Source organism: Porites lutea, chromosome 11, assembly GCF_958299795.1.
Source record: "Porites lutea chromosome 11, jaPorLute2.1, whole genome shotgun sequence".
Classification (NCBI taxonomy): Eukaryota; Metazoa; Cnidaria; class Anthozoa; order Scleractinia; family Poritidae; genus Porites; species Porites lutea.
This window is the reverse complement of record NC_133211.1, coordinates 26,313,705-26,328,349: the sequence shown is the minus strand read 5'-3', so window position 1 is coordinate 26,328,349 and position 14,645 is coordinate 26,313,705. Positions and strand designations below refer to the sequence as shown.

The 14,645-nt window shown below is 37.9% G+C and overlaps 1 protein-coding gene across 1 annotated transcript; it reads right to left on the bottom strand.

Annotated features, from left to right (window-relative positions):
* Nucleotides 1-508: 508 nt before the first annotated feature.
* LOC140951390 (mitogen-activated protein kinase 1-like) lies at nucleotides 509-14,342 on the bottom strand. Its single transcript, XM_073400632.1, has 11 exons — nucleotides 14,185-14,342; nucleotides 13,925-14,051; nucleotides 13,679-13,734; nucleotides 10,757-10,946; nucleotides 9,625-9,829; nucleotides 8,582-8,661; nucleotides 6,778-6,856; nucleotides 5,573-5,682; nucleotides 4,742-4,808; nucleotides 4,312-4,399; nucleotides 509-2,599 (listed from the first exon to the last, which is right to left on the bottom strand). The coding sequence occupies exons 1-10, from the start codon at nucleotides 14,292-14,294 to the stop codon at nucleotides 4,326-4,328; spliced, it is 1,098 nt and encodes a 365-aa protein (XP_073256733.1). The 5' UTR covers nucleotides 14,295-14,342; the 3' UTR covers nucleotides 509-2,599; nucleotides 4,312-4,325.
* Nucleotides 14,343-14,645: the final 303 nt, after the last annotated feature.

Below are 14,645 nucleotides of genomic sequence, written 5' to 3'. Positions count from 1 at the left end.
TGATATGGCTGTGCGCATGCGTAAGGTACTGGTCATACGAGGCGAGGGTGTCATCCAACCGATAGTTTTAGCTGTTGTCGTCGTTGATAAAGTTAGCTTTTAATACACTGGGTATCGCCAAAACTCATAAAATTCCCTGCTCTCTAGTGTTTCTCAGGTGTAATCCAGGGTTCGAAAAAATAGGGTCACCTCCTTCTAAAGCCTTTCCACGATATTGGATGAGGTTCGATGGGTTGTTTCCCAGATAATCTTTCAGGAAAATAACTAAACTCAGTGAAATTCGACACTGTTATTTTTTTTGTTTGTTTGTTTCCTTCTCGCCACATCCGAAAACTAAGTAGTGATGCCATTTTTACATTGAAATATCAAACTGAAGCGTCGAATCAAACTAGACATGAACCTCGCTTCAGCGCATTTGCTTCTACCTTCTACTTGACGAGTACAACAGGTAAAAAAGCACATTTTAGTGCGTAAGATGTTTAAAGGTATAACAATCCAAAACAAAGCGTGAAGCAGTTGTTGGTAGATTTAATACTTCCCTGAAGAGACTTATGTATAATTCAACAAAGATCACTATACTTTATTACAAACTATCTGTTAGTTGCTATTGACAGCACTATTTACTTAAACCACAATTACTTTAGAGTTTTAGATGCTATACTTTCAACTTCAACCACAAGACGTACATTTCTCATTACCTCTACCTCAAGGAGCTAATTTGTTGAGACAAATCCCACTCACTGGTAAAACTGAGGCTTGTTAATTGTCCCAAGTCATGAAATTCATTCATTAGACTGATCACAGTCCCCATTTTTTCGCAAGATCGTCAGAATCAAGAGCTTAGAGCTTACCGGTACGGGCGGCCATCTTGTACCGAGGGGTTCCGGGGGGGGGGGGGGGGGGGGCGTCGGGGTCGACACTCATCCCCAGCTTAGACTCGATACATTTGAAACCAAGATGGCCCCCCGTAACGCAAAGCGCCTTGCGGAAAGATAGAGGACTATGAACAGTCTATTCAATCACCTTCAAGCATCTCTAACAATTCTAAGAAGCCCTTGGTTAATTCTTTAGATTCTGATTTGTGAATTTAACTTCTGGTTCGCTTGGTTTCGATCCATTTATAAAGTGATTTGAGCTTGTAGCAATTACTTTTTACATTCCTTTGGCAGGAAAAACACCGACAGGTAGATGCAGGTTAGATAAGATAGAGATTAAGATGGCTTAAGCACAATGGATCCAGGCCTGTTTCATAAAATTCCACCGACTAGTCCCGAAAAAACAGAAAAAACACAAGTCTCCTTTGTGTTCTGCTCTTCGCATACATTTTTATACTCTCATATGATTCAATGCTGAAGCATTTATTGTCCTAGTTTGAAGAGACATCATACATGAACTCATCTTGGAGTAGAAATAAGTGAGCCGCGCTGAGGTTCATTTTTTAAATGAATCACTAAGCGTGACTATTTAATCAAATGAAAGCTCCAAAACAGAACCTCCACGGCGTGATAGACTATTTAAGGCTTGATCTTTTGCATCACTTTCGTATGAATGAAAACCTTAAATATGCAAAGCGAAAGTGCTATTACTTATCCAAAAAGGAGTCTCTTTCTTAACATCTGTCAAAGGAATCCTTAGTCTCCTTCGTAGCAGCGGCTCGGGACGATGCGTGATTCCGCCCTGCGAAAGAGACTAAGGAAGGATCCAAATCAACAAACCTGCGCCTGTTGCGGCAATTAGCCGAACCTGACGAAAGAAAAAATAGAACTCGCCATCATCTGAACTAAGCGGGAAGAATGGCTGAATCTTTCGAAATAAAAATGAATGCTCTTGACAATTTCAGGCAGCAATCACACTTGATGCCAGGATGCAAAGCCCGAGCACAGTACTCGCTCCACCCACGCCTGAGTTCGGGTTCTGTGCCGGTGCTCGTACGAGTTCAAAACCTTGTATTCAGGCACTCAAGTGAGCATCGGGTTCCTGTGTGCGCACGACTCTGTTGGCCACGGCTTTGCATACCCATAGTTCCCTCTGACACTCATGTTTCAAAATGGCGTCTGACTGGGCGCAATGGAGCAAATATGTGGACAGTTACATATCGGGTACTCAAGGTGTAAACACACCATTTTCAGCCGGTACCTAGGCACTAAATGTTTGGGCAAGAAGTGTGAACAGTCCATGATCAGACTAAACTCTTCAAGACTTATTTGGCTCGGTTCATGATAAGTTCGGTCTATGAACTGGACCTTCGAGGATTTACAAATATGACAAAAGTTTTTTTGGCACGTTTTTCTACAAGAAGCGTGTTAAATAATGACAGCATCTGCGCAAGAAATACCACATTTTACAAATACCCAAGACAATTTGCTTTAGTTGTGAAAGAAAGAGAATTATTGCAGTACAAAACTGATGAAAAACTGGGGAGATCACTAAACTACATTTTATCATCTATATTTAGAGAGACATGGATGTGAAGTTTCTGAATCGGAAGTGTGCAAGCCAGAAATATCACAATCCTAATGGAAAAACCTAATTATACAATAGATGTACTTTACATATGCCATTAAATCAAACATAATTATACATGATACTGAACGCCAGCCTGAAAAGAAGAGAATAGAAACAATTACTCCAATTCCATTCACAGTTTAGAAGATAAAGTAAACTTCTAGTTTTAGAGTGTCCCAATAAGGTTCTTCAATCCTATTATCCCGACCCCAATTTTCGCGCAATCCCGTAATCCCAATGGTTATTTTCAATCCCGAATCCCGCCTCCAATTTTCATTAAAATCCCAAATCCTGGCTTTCAAGTAGGGCAAATCCCGTATCCCGAAAAACATAGTGGGAACCTTCGTTGTAAGCCCACTGTCCCTTCCCCATTGAAAGGCCTACGTATATGTAGCCCATCACGCAGACGTTCTTAGGGGGTCGTCACGCGTTCCTTCCTCTGTGAAGCAGGAACGCGTGACGAACCCCTAAGAACGTCTGCGAAGCTACTGTATATGCAAAAAAAAACTGTCCCACTTACAAACACCCTTCTTTCAGGCACCAGCAGAGTGGTCATTAGGCATCGGAGATCGGAGAATTCTCGTTTACTTCGCATGCTCCGGCAAACGTTCGGTAGCCTGTGACTATTTTATATTCAGACGTGGAGCCCCTTTCAAAATATTCTCCTGTAATGTTACACCTTTCTCCTACCAGATGCAATCTCTCCTTGTCTACTAATTTTCTATATACCGCGTATTCTGTGTCAAAGTTTTTTCATAATAATGAGGTTAAAATTGTGGTTTTCATTGGTTTATTTTTGCTTGAGTCTTTTAGTTTTATCTTTAACTTTGAATGTTAATTTCATTATTGATTCATTTGTGACGTTTCTGGGAGTTTTAAATTAAAACAAGCAAATGGAAAAATGTCTTTAAATGAAAATAATGTTTGTAAGTAACGCCTCTTTTCAACCGCACAAAACGCATTTCTAAACGCTTTTTTACACCGCTTATAAAATAACATGTAAGTCCAACCAACAATAATATAAAAGCCAGTCATCCGACCTCCTAACCTGTACGTACATTTGTAGCTGTATAGGCCAAGGGTTTAAAACTGTATAACTAGAATTTTACCATATTTTACGAAAAAAGTCACAAACCAGAAGCCGGTGAAGAACTAAGGAGCTCAAAGTAAAATTCCCTGACTTTTCCCTGACTTTTCACTGACCTTAAAACAGTTTTCACTGACCTTCAATTAATGAGAAACAATCGATGTTTACATTCGCTTTAGCTTTTTTTTGCAGGCCATCGACATTTCTCTCTTCATTTTCAACCTCTTTCTGCCTTTCGCGGAAAGAGGAAGAAGGAATTTGGAAGAAAGCATTCAGAACGAAAACCACTGACCACAACTACTACATGTGTCAGGCGTAGAGCGTCAAATTGACCGCTTTGCTTGCTTTACAGCATACTTTTCATCTTTTCCGAACGAAAATCAATGCATTTCAAAGTCTTGAAGTAAACTTATGAACTATAAACCGGAAAACAGAATTCCCTGACTTTTCACTGACTTTGACAATATCAAAGGTTTTCCCCCACTTTTTAAAAAATTCCCTGACTTGTCCCTGACCTTGAAAAATTTTTGTTTTTCCCTGACCGTCGCAATCCTGAAAATTTTCCAAATGCTAATTACACAGTGTAGGTGACAGTGAAGAAATGCAACGAAAAGTTAAATACTATTAATTTCTGTCATGAAAATTATCAAACTACATTATTGCTGTAGGGATTTAAAATTAATATAAGATTTATTAGAAGAACAGATTGACTGAGTTACCTTTTCAAACTGTTTCAACCATGAAAAGTATGCTGGCTAGAGAGGTTATGGGAGTCCGTGTAATGAGCAGTCTCGGTAAAAATAAGTTCTATAATATCAAACAAATAAAAAATATATATATTAGTACAATAATTATTGACTAAAACCTATAATATTTTACATTGACTAATTCAGTCAAAAATTAAAGTCGGTATTTGACTCAATGGACGTAACTATAGCAGAGATTTAGTTAAGAAGTTTTTGTCTCTTGAAAAATAATAAATTACTTCTGTTTGTTGATGCATGTATTTGATCGTTACTGTCCGTTAAAAAGCAGTTATTAATTTTGCCGCTATGAATTTCACTTTCAAAATTAATGTAAATTAGTAAATTAATTTCAACCACAGTTTCCTTGTTTGATTTTTAAAATGATCAATTTGCACATACGGACCTTTAAGTTTCTCCTTGGGAAGATCATCCAACTCCGTTTCAAATCTAAACGGTTCCTCTGCAACAGGCTGTCAAAACAATAAGAATAATAACATCTGCACTTTGTAGTTAATGTGTAGGATCACAATTGAACTTTGACTACTTTATGGTTCCCCTTACAAAAACAAAACAATAATAATATTGTTAATAGCTGAAATGGCCCTTAGAGTAAATGTATAGTGTATGTCAGTTTGTATTCATTCATTGTATCAGACCAGCTTTAAAAACAGCTTTCAATCCATATGAATTTATTAAGAATTTAAACAATTATTTGTCTTTAGTACTTCTGTAATTCTAATTCCCCCTGAAAACTATCACCCAGTTCATGTGGCCACCTCATTATCAGGACTATAATTTATTCTATCAAACCGAACGTTAAAATACTGCATTCAGTCACTTTTCTTATCAGAAAACAAGTGTCTTGTTTCTTTTACACAGTTGAACCTCCATTAAGCGGCCACCCTCTATAAATGGCCAAGCCTCTATAAATGGCCAGTAATTAAAGTCCCAAAATAATTGTAGTAAAGAATGAGAAATTAAAATACATGTAAATTCCGAGATAGATGGTGATGACGGATTGTAAACCAGCAATGTTTCTCCTGTCAAGCATTTGTTTCACAGTAGAGTGATATTTGTGCTAAAGATTAAGCTAATTTATCACAAACCTCTATTGAGCGGCCACCTCCATCAAGCGGCCACTTGCCAGTACCCTGAGGGTGGCTGGCTGCTTAATGGAGGTTCAACTGTATAACCAGATTTTTAATCAACAGGGGTTTCACTGAATCGTACATACCTCATCTGCAGGGTCGTAGTACTGCTCCAAATAGGGATGAGCTAGAGCTTGCTCTATTGTAATTCTCCTGTCAGGGTTGAAAGTTAACATCTTATCCAAAAGATCTAGAGCTGTGAACAAAAACAAAATTAAAAAAGCTTGATAAAAGGAACTTCCAACAAAGGTACAGGACTGTAAATGTGCACATTCTCAGAGCATACTATCATGTAAAATGGTCACCCATGTAAGATTACCCATGAAAGGAAGCCCAACATGGAGAAAGAAACATTACTATTTATTTCTTTCTAGTTTGTCACTGACAAATACGTTATGTTCTACTTTTGTGTTATCAACCCTGATAAAACAGGAACATGCATGAACCACAGATATACTCATGTACAATAGGCACCGACATAAGGGAATACCCTTTTGAGGAAGATAACCATTTAAGGCCTTAATACCCTTGTCAACTGGACACTTGTTTAGGATGGACAGCCATAGAAGGTGCACACACATCTATATGTACCCTATGCACAGTAAAGATGGACACATCTGTAAACACATCCATGTACACTGTACAGTAGAACCTCGATAATTACTTGTATATATTTTTAAAAAATATTTAGCAAAGTCCTCAGTATAACGAACTATTAGAGACCTTAAGATCCGACAACGGTGATGGCTATGGGAACGCCACAAAAGCAATAGGTTTAATTAGCAAAACAACATTTTTGCATGTGCATCACGCTTTTTGGTACATTTCTTTGCCGTCACAGCATGACTACGACATGAAAATGCCTAATTTCATGATGTAAAGAGGAAGTACACAAGCGAGGACGAGATTTCCTCTCTCTTTTTGAACTTGGATATGGTTCTTAGGAATTCAACTTTGGGAGGGTTCGCCTACATTTGACAAAGTTAATGACTTGGAGTAATCGCGATGAAGATTGAAAGAATGCGAATTCACTTTTTCAGCAACGTTTTCACTACCGTCGCCATCCTCGGATCTTAAGGTCCCTATTTTCTTTGCCCCTGTGACAGTAAAATATATGAAAAAGGACCTTGACATAACAAAACCTCTTTACAGTGAACAAATTTTGCCAGTCCCCTTATTATATCGAGGTTGCACTGTACATAGTAAGATGGACAGCCAAAAAATAAGGTGCATGGTAGACTCTCCTCTAAGAAACTGAACAGCATGATAACATCAATATGCCTTCTCTCACCATTTGGGTCTGCAGTGGGAAAAATTCTTGTCCAAGGGACAGTTGGTTTGTAGGCTAATGACTGAATGTAACTGCGGGCCTGCAGGACATAATGACATCAAGACAAACAAAAAGCACTAAGTGGCTTTGTCGTAAACATGTACAAACACTTACAACATGATGCCATCACTCTACCTTCACTCAAACGTTTAAGCAGTACAAACATTAAAACATGAAGATTTTAATTTTTCTCATGCAGTATTAATTTCAGGGAAGTCCAGGGTCTCTTTAAGTGATGCAAAAACCAATTATGGAAAATGTTCAAATGATTAATGCAGAAAAAAAACTCTTGTTGGCAAATAACAAATAATGGGAAATACTTGTGTTATTTTTTTAATGTTCTCATGATAGGCCATTTGCAGGGCTGTCATTAAGTTTTCAAGCAACCATAGCACATGAAGATTCACCCGTAACATCTCACAAAGATTTATAGTGCCACCTTTAGCTTTCCACTTTGATCACCTGTGACATCAAGTGAGCTGAGACATAACAGGTGTTACGCGTAATGGCCCTTAATGACAGCTCTGATTTGCCAATGATGTCATTTTACTATTACGACTAGAATCCTTCTGGGTTTTGCTTTCTTTTGCAAATTAGGGCTTTTATTCATTGCTGGGATTACCAAATTTAAATATGAAGGGAAAAACAAAAAGGATTCTGGTTGTAGTAGTTAAATGATGCAATCATGCAAATGAACTATTAAAGAAGAAAGAGAATTTTCCCGAAAGCACAGAAAAAATTCAGAGCCTGGCAGTTTGACTTGCACAAGGCTGAAAAATAAATGGAATTCTTATAAAGAAAATTTTCCAGTAACTGGTTTGATCAATCATCAAGAACGATCGAGCGTGCTAATCCAATTACCATCGACTCCCGATAACTCGAACCTTCAAGGGAAATCAAAAAAAAGTCTGAGTTATCGGGAGTTCGAGTTATTGGCAGCTCAAAGAAAATAGCCAATAGTAAGAAAACAACATTGTTTGCCGTACAGTGAACATTTTAATCACATTTACTTGTAGAAATGTCAACCGAAAATTGAAAGAGACTTTTAGATTATAAATCAGAATGTAATGTAACAAAATATAGACCAAATAGAGCATCCATTTTTTACTGTTTTGAGAAGTAATTAAGCTGTTCACGTTAGATTTGTGACAAACAACACCTGCCTTCACAAGTAAACTAGATGCCTACAACACGTCAATGGGAAATTCAAAATTCAATCTTTCACACGCCAGCTGTACACTGTTTCCCCCCAACTTTTTAAGCACAATTACTTCAAGTTAGCGGGAGGTTCAAGTTATCGAGGGTTAGAGTTACTGAAGGTAAAATTACAGTAAACGTATGAAGGAAATCCAGGGGAAATTGAGTTTGGTTCGAGTTAGCGCGAGTTTCAAGTTAGTGAGAGTTCGAGTTAGCAAGAGTCGACTGTACTTCCAAAGATCAATGATGAAAATACACCATCTTGTATCTCAGCGGATTCCTAACATTACCATCCAGTCATCTGGGCCAAGTACAAGTAGATTTTTCCCTTTCCTGATTTTCCTTTTTTTCATGTTCACTTGGCCAATGGGCAAGGGCCCAAGCAAGTCAACTTCAAAATAGTTCATAAAGACTAACAGGGTGCATTAGGGCCCTAGGCAAGAGAAAAGCTGAGAGAAGCTTGTTGTAAAGACAAGCTGGAATTCATTAAGTCCTTTTTCTGTATGCAAAATGCAAAATATTTATAAGATTAATGACAGAAGGACAAAAAGATTCTGCTTTTCTTTACCTTTTCATTCATGATGCTTTGCAAATCATCTTGGGTCGGTGATCCTAAAACCCCCAAGATGTGATTCAGCTGATCAAGATCTGACCAACATGTCAAGGAAGATTTTCGAGACTGCTTATGTAAAAAATGTAGCCTGTGCCTTATCATTATTTAGCAAGCCAAGGCTGCTTTAGACAATGGATAGTAAATTAATAGGACTTTCTGGAATTACCATGAAACTCTTTAATACCCAGGTTTAGCCATCTATTCAGGGTAATCTTGGCATGAGCTGCCAATGCTACTGCACATGCAAGCATCATCTTTTAAACAATATTTGCCTAATGCAAACATTTTCATGTACAAATGCAAAAGTTCAAGTGCTGGCTTGAAAAAAGGTTTAGTTCCAATGTCTTTTATTATATTTTATAATGCTTCAAGTTTCCTTTAATTACTGGTACTTCAAAACAAACTGCATTCAAGCAAAAACCACCTACAAAAACTTGTGCAGCTATGCCAGTAAATCAAAAAGTATTGTGGTATTTTCTGTTTGGCTAACATTAATTTTTGTTAAATCAAGCGCTGCCTACTTCAGCTAACTTTAACAACTGCTTCAGAAACCCTTGAAAAGAGTCACTGCTACTGCAGCAGTCGAAGCTGTGACCATTTTGGGTAACCCTGGCGAGTAAGAAAAATTTTGATATCTCAAATTGCAATGAATTTTGAAAGTTGCCTTGATGCAGTAACCTGTGCTTGACAGTGGTGTCCGAAACCATGGTGTTTTTATTGGTTAAGTGTTTATGATCTTTGTATATTGTAAAAAGATATTTTCGTCATAATTTGCCTGTTTCACCGTGGTACACGTAGTCCAGTAATTATAGGCTTTAAGCGGTTGCATGCACCTCCAAGCTTTATAGTTTTACACATGGTTGAGCAGCCACTTCGATTATTTTGAGCAATTTGTGGAATAATACAAAAGGCAAAAAAAGTTCGAAAAATGTTGAGCTTGGAGCACCGCATTGACATGCTAAAAAACAGACATATATTAGTCACTATTTCAAAGATACAGTGTTTTCCGGGAAAAAGTGGACGGTTAGACAACATCTCAGCCAGAATACAGCCAACAGACCAGATGTCAATGGCTTTGCTGTATCCTTTGGAATTGAGCATAATTTCAGGGGCTCTATACCATCTTGTTGCAACATACTCAGTCAAGATTCCTTTGTGATCATGTTCAGGGTCTGCAACGCGTGCTAATCCAAAATCACAAATCTGAAGAGATAAAATAATAATAATAATAATAATGACAATAACAATACATTTCACAAATACAAAAACAAGGAATGAATAATAAATTTCAAAGTTGTTGGTGCTATTGCTCTGATGGCAAATAATAATAAACTTTCTAAACACATAAAACTAGACAAACTCATGTAGGGCTACAGCTGTAGATGTACTTTGTTTTCTCTTGAGCTAACAAAACATCCGAGGAAACACCAAACTGATCACCAAACATACAGAGGGTACTTTACAGGACATTTTCTTATTTCCACATTAACGTTAACAATCCCTTGAAGCTTAGAATCAGTTAGACGAAAGCTCTACCATACTATGAGGCACTGTCAGCCATCTTGGTTCAGCCATGTGCTTTTCATATATGGCAAACATAATGAGCAACCACTCCACCAGGTAAATAAAAATGGCCGCTTTCAGGGCTGTCATTAAGAGGCGGGGGCCGGGGATTTCCCCTGGCTACTATGAACGTCTTCCCTAGCGACTTTCAAAGGAAAATAAACCAAAAATAGAACCAAAAGAAGTTCCTAGCTGTTTGATTCCCTGCCTACTTGTTGCATTTACCCAGCAACTTGAAATCTTAGCGACAACCCTGCGCTTTTGAAAAAATCTTATTGGATAATTTGCATGGAGACAACATTTCTAATTCTATCTATTTGTTCAAAAATTGTTCTTAACCTATTTTACGAGCAGACGATATCACTCTTTTGTTTTGAGGTAGCTTTCAATATGTATTTAGAATCGCACAAACAGGGCATTCTTCAAAAAAATCTTTAGATCGATCAGACCGATTGTTGCCTCCCAAAAGATGCAAGCTGTCAGTTATTATTCCATGTCCTTGAGAATTTTTAGGCACCAGGGACGCAGGATGCAGGGGTAACAAAATCAATGCTTAACAACACCCACCTTCAAATCACATGTTGTGTTCAGTAGCAAATTGCTGGGCTTCAAATCCCGATGAAGCACATTAGCAGAGTGGATGTATTTTAGTCCTCTTAGGATTTGGTACAAGAAGTAACATATGTGGTCATTACTAAGCTTTTGCGTCTTCAACAGCTTGTAAAGATCTGTCTCCATCAGACTCTGAACAATGTACCTACACCCCTTGTCAAGGAAGAACATGTCTTCAAGTAAAAATTGTTTTTATGAAGAAGTTTATTGTCCCCACTGCAATTGTGGGGGAAATACCAGGACTTATTGCAGAGCTTATTCAAGTGTGGCACTTATTTGAGGGCAGCGCTTATTTGAAAGTTGCACATGGCAAAGAATTGTATTAAATATGCTGTTATTATTTTCTGTATTAAACTAACAGTCTTTTCACTTTGATTATACAGGGTTGTCATTAAGAGCCGGGGGCCGGGGATTTTCCCCGGCTACTAAGAGAGTGGCCCCCGGCTACTTTTATTGGAAAATAGAAGAAAAATAGAACCAAAAGAAATCCCTAGCCATTTGATTCCCCGCCTACTTGTTGTATTTACCCGGCAACTTGAAATCTTAGTGACAACCCTGATTATATAAGAGCCGTGGCACTTATTCGGGGGACAGCCCTTTAACAATATTAACTTTTTCCTACCAACTGCGGTGCTTATTTGAGGGTTGTGTTTAATTGGGGGTAATGCTTACTTGAGGAGTACATACGGCATACCATTAAATTTTAGGCAGTGCTTCATGTAAATCGAAGTCTATCTGCTACAAAGAGATCCTGTCCTAGTATAACTTAGACTCTATCAAGTATAGGCGTCTAGTCTAGTCCACGCTCTCGTACTTATGTTCAAAGGCTATCCTAATTATGTGAGTAATATGTTTAGTATGAAAATCTGTGAGAACAATCTTATTGGTAGTACTAGCAGACTTAATCAGCAGGCCCCTAATACTTCTTTCAAGCACAAATCTTTCTCCTTTGCATGCCATCTCTGGAGCACTCTTCCTCCTCATGTTAGGGAGGACTGTGATCTTAAGAATTCATTGACAAGTTCAAAGAATTTAACTTGGGCCAGTACAAATGTCGCTGCAATCTCTGCTCTCATTAGTCTGCCAAGTTGGTAATTAGCATAGTTAATTAATTTTATTCATCTAAATACAATTTTGTATTACTATTATTATTATGGATACATGACATTATTGTAAGAAACCTTCTTTTTAGGCTTACTAATGTCTCATGTTTGAATTAAGATTGAGATTTTGATATTGCGACTTGAGATTTGCATTGTTTTGTTCTTTGCATATGTATAACTTTGCAAAAAAGATTGCAATTTGAAATTATTTGGAAACCAGCTGGTATAAGACCCCAAATAAAATATTGTTTTGTTTTGTCTGGTCTTGAACTGTAAATAGAGCACAAAGAATTTAAATAGACGAGTTTGTTCGCCGCAAAGAAAAGTTTATAATTTTTGTCATAATTGGCACTATGTGTGGAATGCACATGATCATTAGCGAGACAGAAACATAAGTTGGGTATACATGTATGACTGCATCCGCCTGGTTTCCATAGCTACCTAGAAACAAACTGTAAGTACACAAAACCACAACAAACTTAGCCAGGTTGTTTCCAATTGTGTTAGAAATCAGCAAATGCTCATAGTGATGAACTTCAAATGCAGAAACTACTTTTAAGAGAAAATGCAAATGATTTGGTCCATTTGCTTCATTATAAGAGCAACCTTTTTGAGGCAACAGAAGACTGATTTGTGTCTCTATCAGGTCTATATAAGCCATATGTTCTTCAAATGTAATGAGAAGTGTTTTTTGTTTCAGCTTTCATGCAAGTTTAGCTCAAACCCTGCTTATTTTCCACAAATATACCTATGAATTTATGTTTAAAGTGGCTCAACCTGCGTAAACAGTGTTCAACAGTAGAATTTCCGATGAAAAATACAAATATACTATTTTTATTTGAGACATATGTATTTGCAGGTAAGCAAGAGACGTGGATCCAACTCTCAGTTATGCCATTACTTTTTCCTGTTTTGCTTGTTTCTTTGCCTGTTTTTATTTTGTTTGTTTTGGTTTTTTTTTTGGTCTTGGTTTTTCTTCATTTGCCATGTGCGACACTTTGTGATACATGTATCTTTAGTATTAAAAAAATGATGAAAACTGATGTACAGGAAAAAGCTAAAAGGCCATGTTCCATCTGCAACATTGAAGTTGTGGTATTTTTGGAATGTTATAAGTCACCGTAAACAACTCTCTATTATGACATAAAGGCAATGTAAACAATTACGTTACTCAAAAGACGTCGAAGTGTAACGCCGTGTTCGAAATGCAGTAAAAACTGGTAACTATGTTTCAAAAGCGTATATTGGAACTTTTTGTTAGGCAGCTTTCAAGAACTTTTAAAAATGTAAAAAATGTGGCGATAGAAAGCGACAGCTGTGTCCCTGCGAACAGCCGGGCAGTTTGCTAAATTAAGAAAAATAAAGCTTTAATACATTGGAATACAACGGCAAAACAAGCTGTCGCGACTTGAATATTTTTGCCCGTAGGGTATAGTAACATACAGTAACCAAGAGAAAATTTGGGCAGACAGAAGTAATTTTACGAACATGAAATATTTTGCGTGAGCAACAACACTTCAATTCAGAGTTAAATGTTATAATTCTCCCACAAACTTCTAGCTTTCCTTCAGCAAAACCGTATTTTGTGATTTCTGAAATGAACATGCACGTTTCTTCCACGAGCTGTCCAAAAGTTGTAGCGATGTTCGAATACTGGTAATTTGTCATAAAACGAACTCAAACAGGAAATTCGCGAATTTACAGATATTGAGCAACAACAAGAACTAAACCTAAGCAATATGGTTGTTGTTACCAGAGTATTTTCAAAGGATACACGTCTTTCATATCGTTGATGTTCGGAGCACGTAAAATATCCATTATGTTAATAATCTGAAAGAAAAAATAGCTCAAATCAACAGCCATATCAGCAAAAATACATATTTGTGTAGGGAAATGATTCCGTGATGTACAACAGAAAGGAGGTAAAGGCCAAGTTGTAAAGATATTCAGTGGAATTCATGACATATTTTCGTCTCAAGTATCGATCTGTTCTTAGCGGTACGTACGTATATATGCTTACATTTTCATGTTTAAATCGCTTTAAAATCTTGATTTCCCTTAGTGTCCTCTGACAGTACGTCTGGTGCTCAAAAGGGCTGATCTTCTTAATGGCTACCCTGGGTCCGGTAAGATTGTCCACCGCAGAGCTTCATGTAGGAGAAAAAGAACAAGAATATTTTTAAGTCTCGGACGTGCAAAATCGAACTCGACAGTCACGCCACAAAGGCTATTCAGCATCATTGAACACTCAAAGAGTGAGATCTGATATAGTTCGCTTACCAAACCATTCCATATGCCCCTTCTCCTATGTACGTTAGATTCGTATACCGTGGCCCGACATCAAAAACTTGGCCCCGAACAATTTCAGGCGCCGAAGGTAGAGCGGCCATGTTTGAGTCAGCTTCCGTTTGGTAATTACACTTGATAACGAGGCTGAAACGCGCCCAAAGTCTGGATATACCCTGCCCAGCATGCGGTGTGGGCATTCCGTAGGTCCGCAAAGGGTGCTGTGAGCACAAAATTTATTGACTAGGCTGCCCAGGGTGGGCCCAGTTGACAAAAGACCTTCGATCTTCTCCCCGGGGGAGGGTGTGTATTTCTGGGAATTTGCAGTGGGGTTGTGCCGTCCGGCTCTCCAAATCCTGACACTATTTCAGACAAGAGAGAACTGATTCTCTCTCTTTCAGACCAATGCCTATAAGACGAACGTAAGAGAGTTTACCCCCCCCCCCCCGAGATTT

Bases quoted from the DNA above. Each gene is read 5' to 3' on its own strand.
- LOC140951390 (XM_073400632.1), bottom strand. From the start codon at position 14,294: ATGGCCGCTCTACCTTCGGCGCCTGAAATTGTTCGGGGCCAAGTTTTT. The intron at 9,830-10,756 runs GTGGGTGTTGTT...TTATCTCTTCAG, and splicing joins ACACAACATGTGATTTGAAG to ATTTGTGATTTTGGATTAGC. The intron at 4,400-4,741 runs GTCCGTATGTGC...TTGATATTATAG, and splicing joins TCCCAAGGAGAAACTTAAAG to AACTTATTTTTACCGAGACT.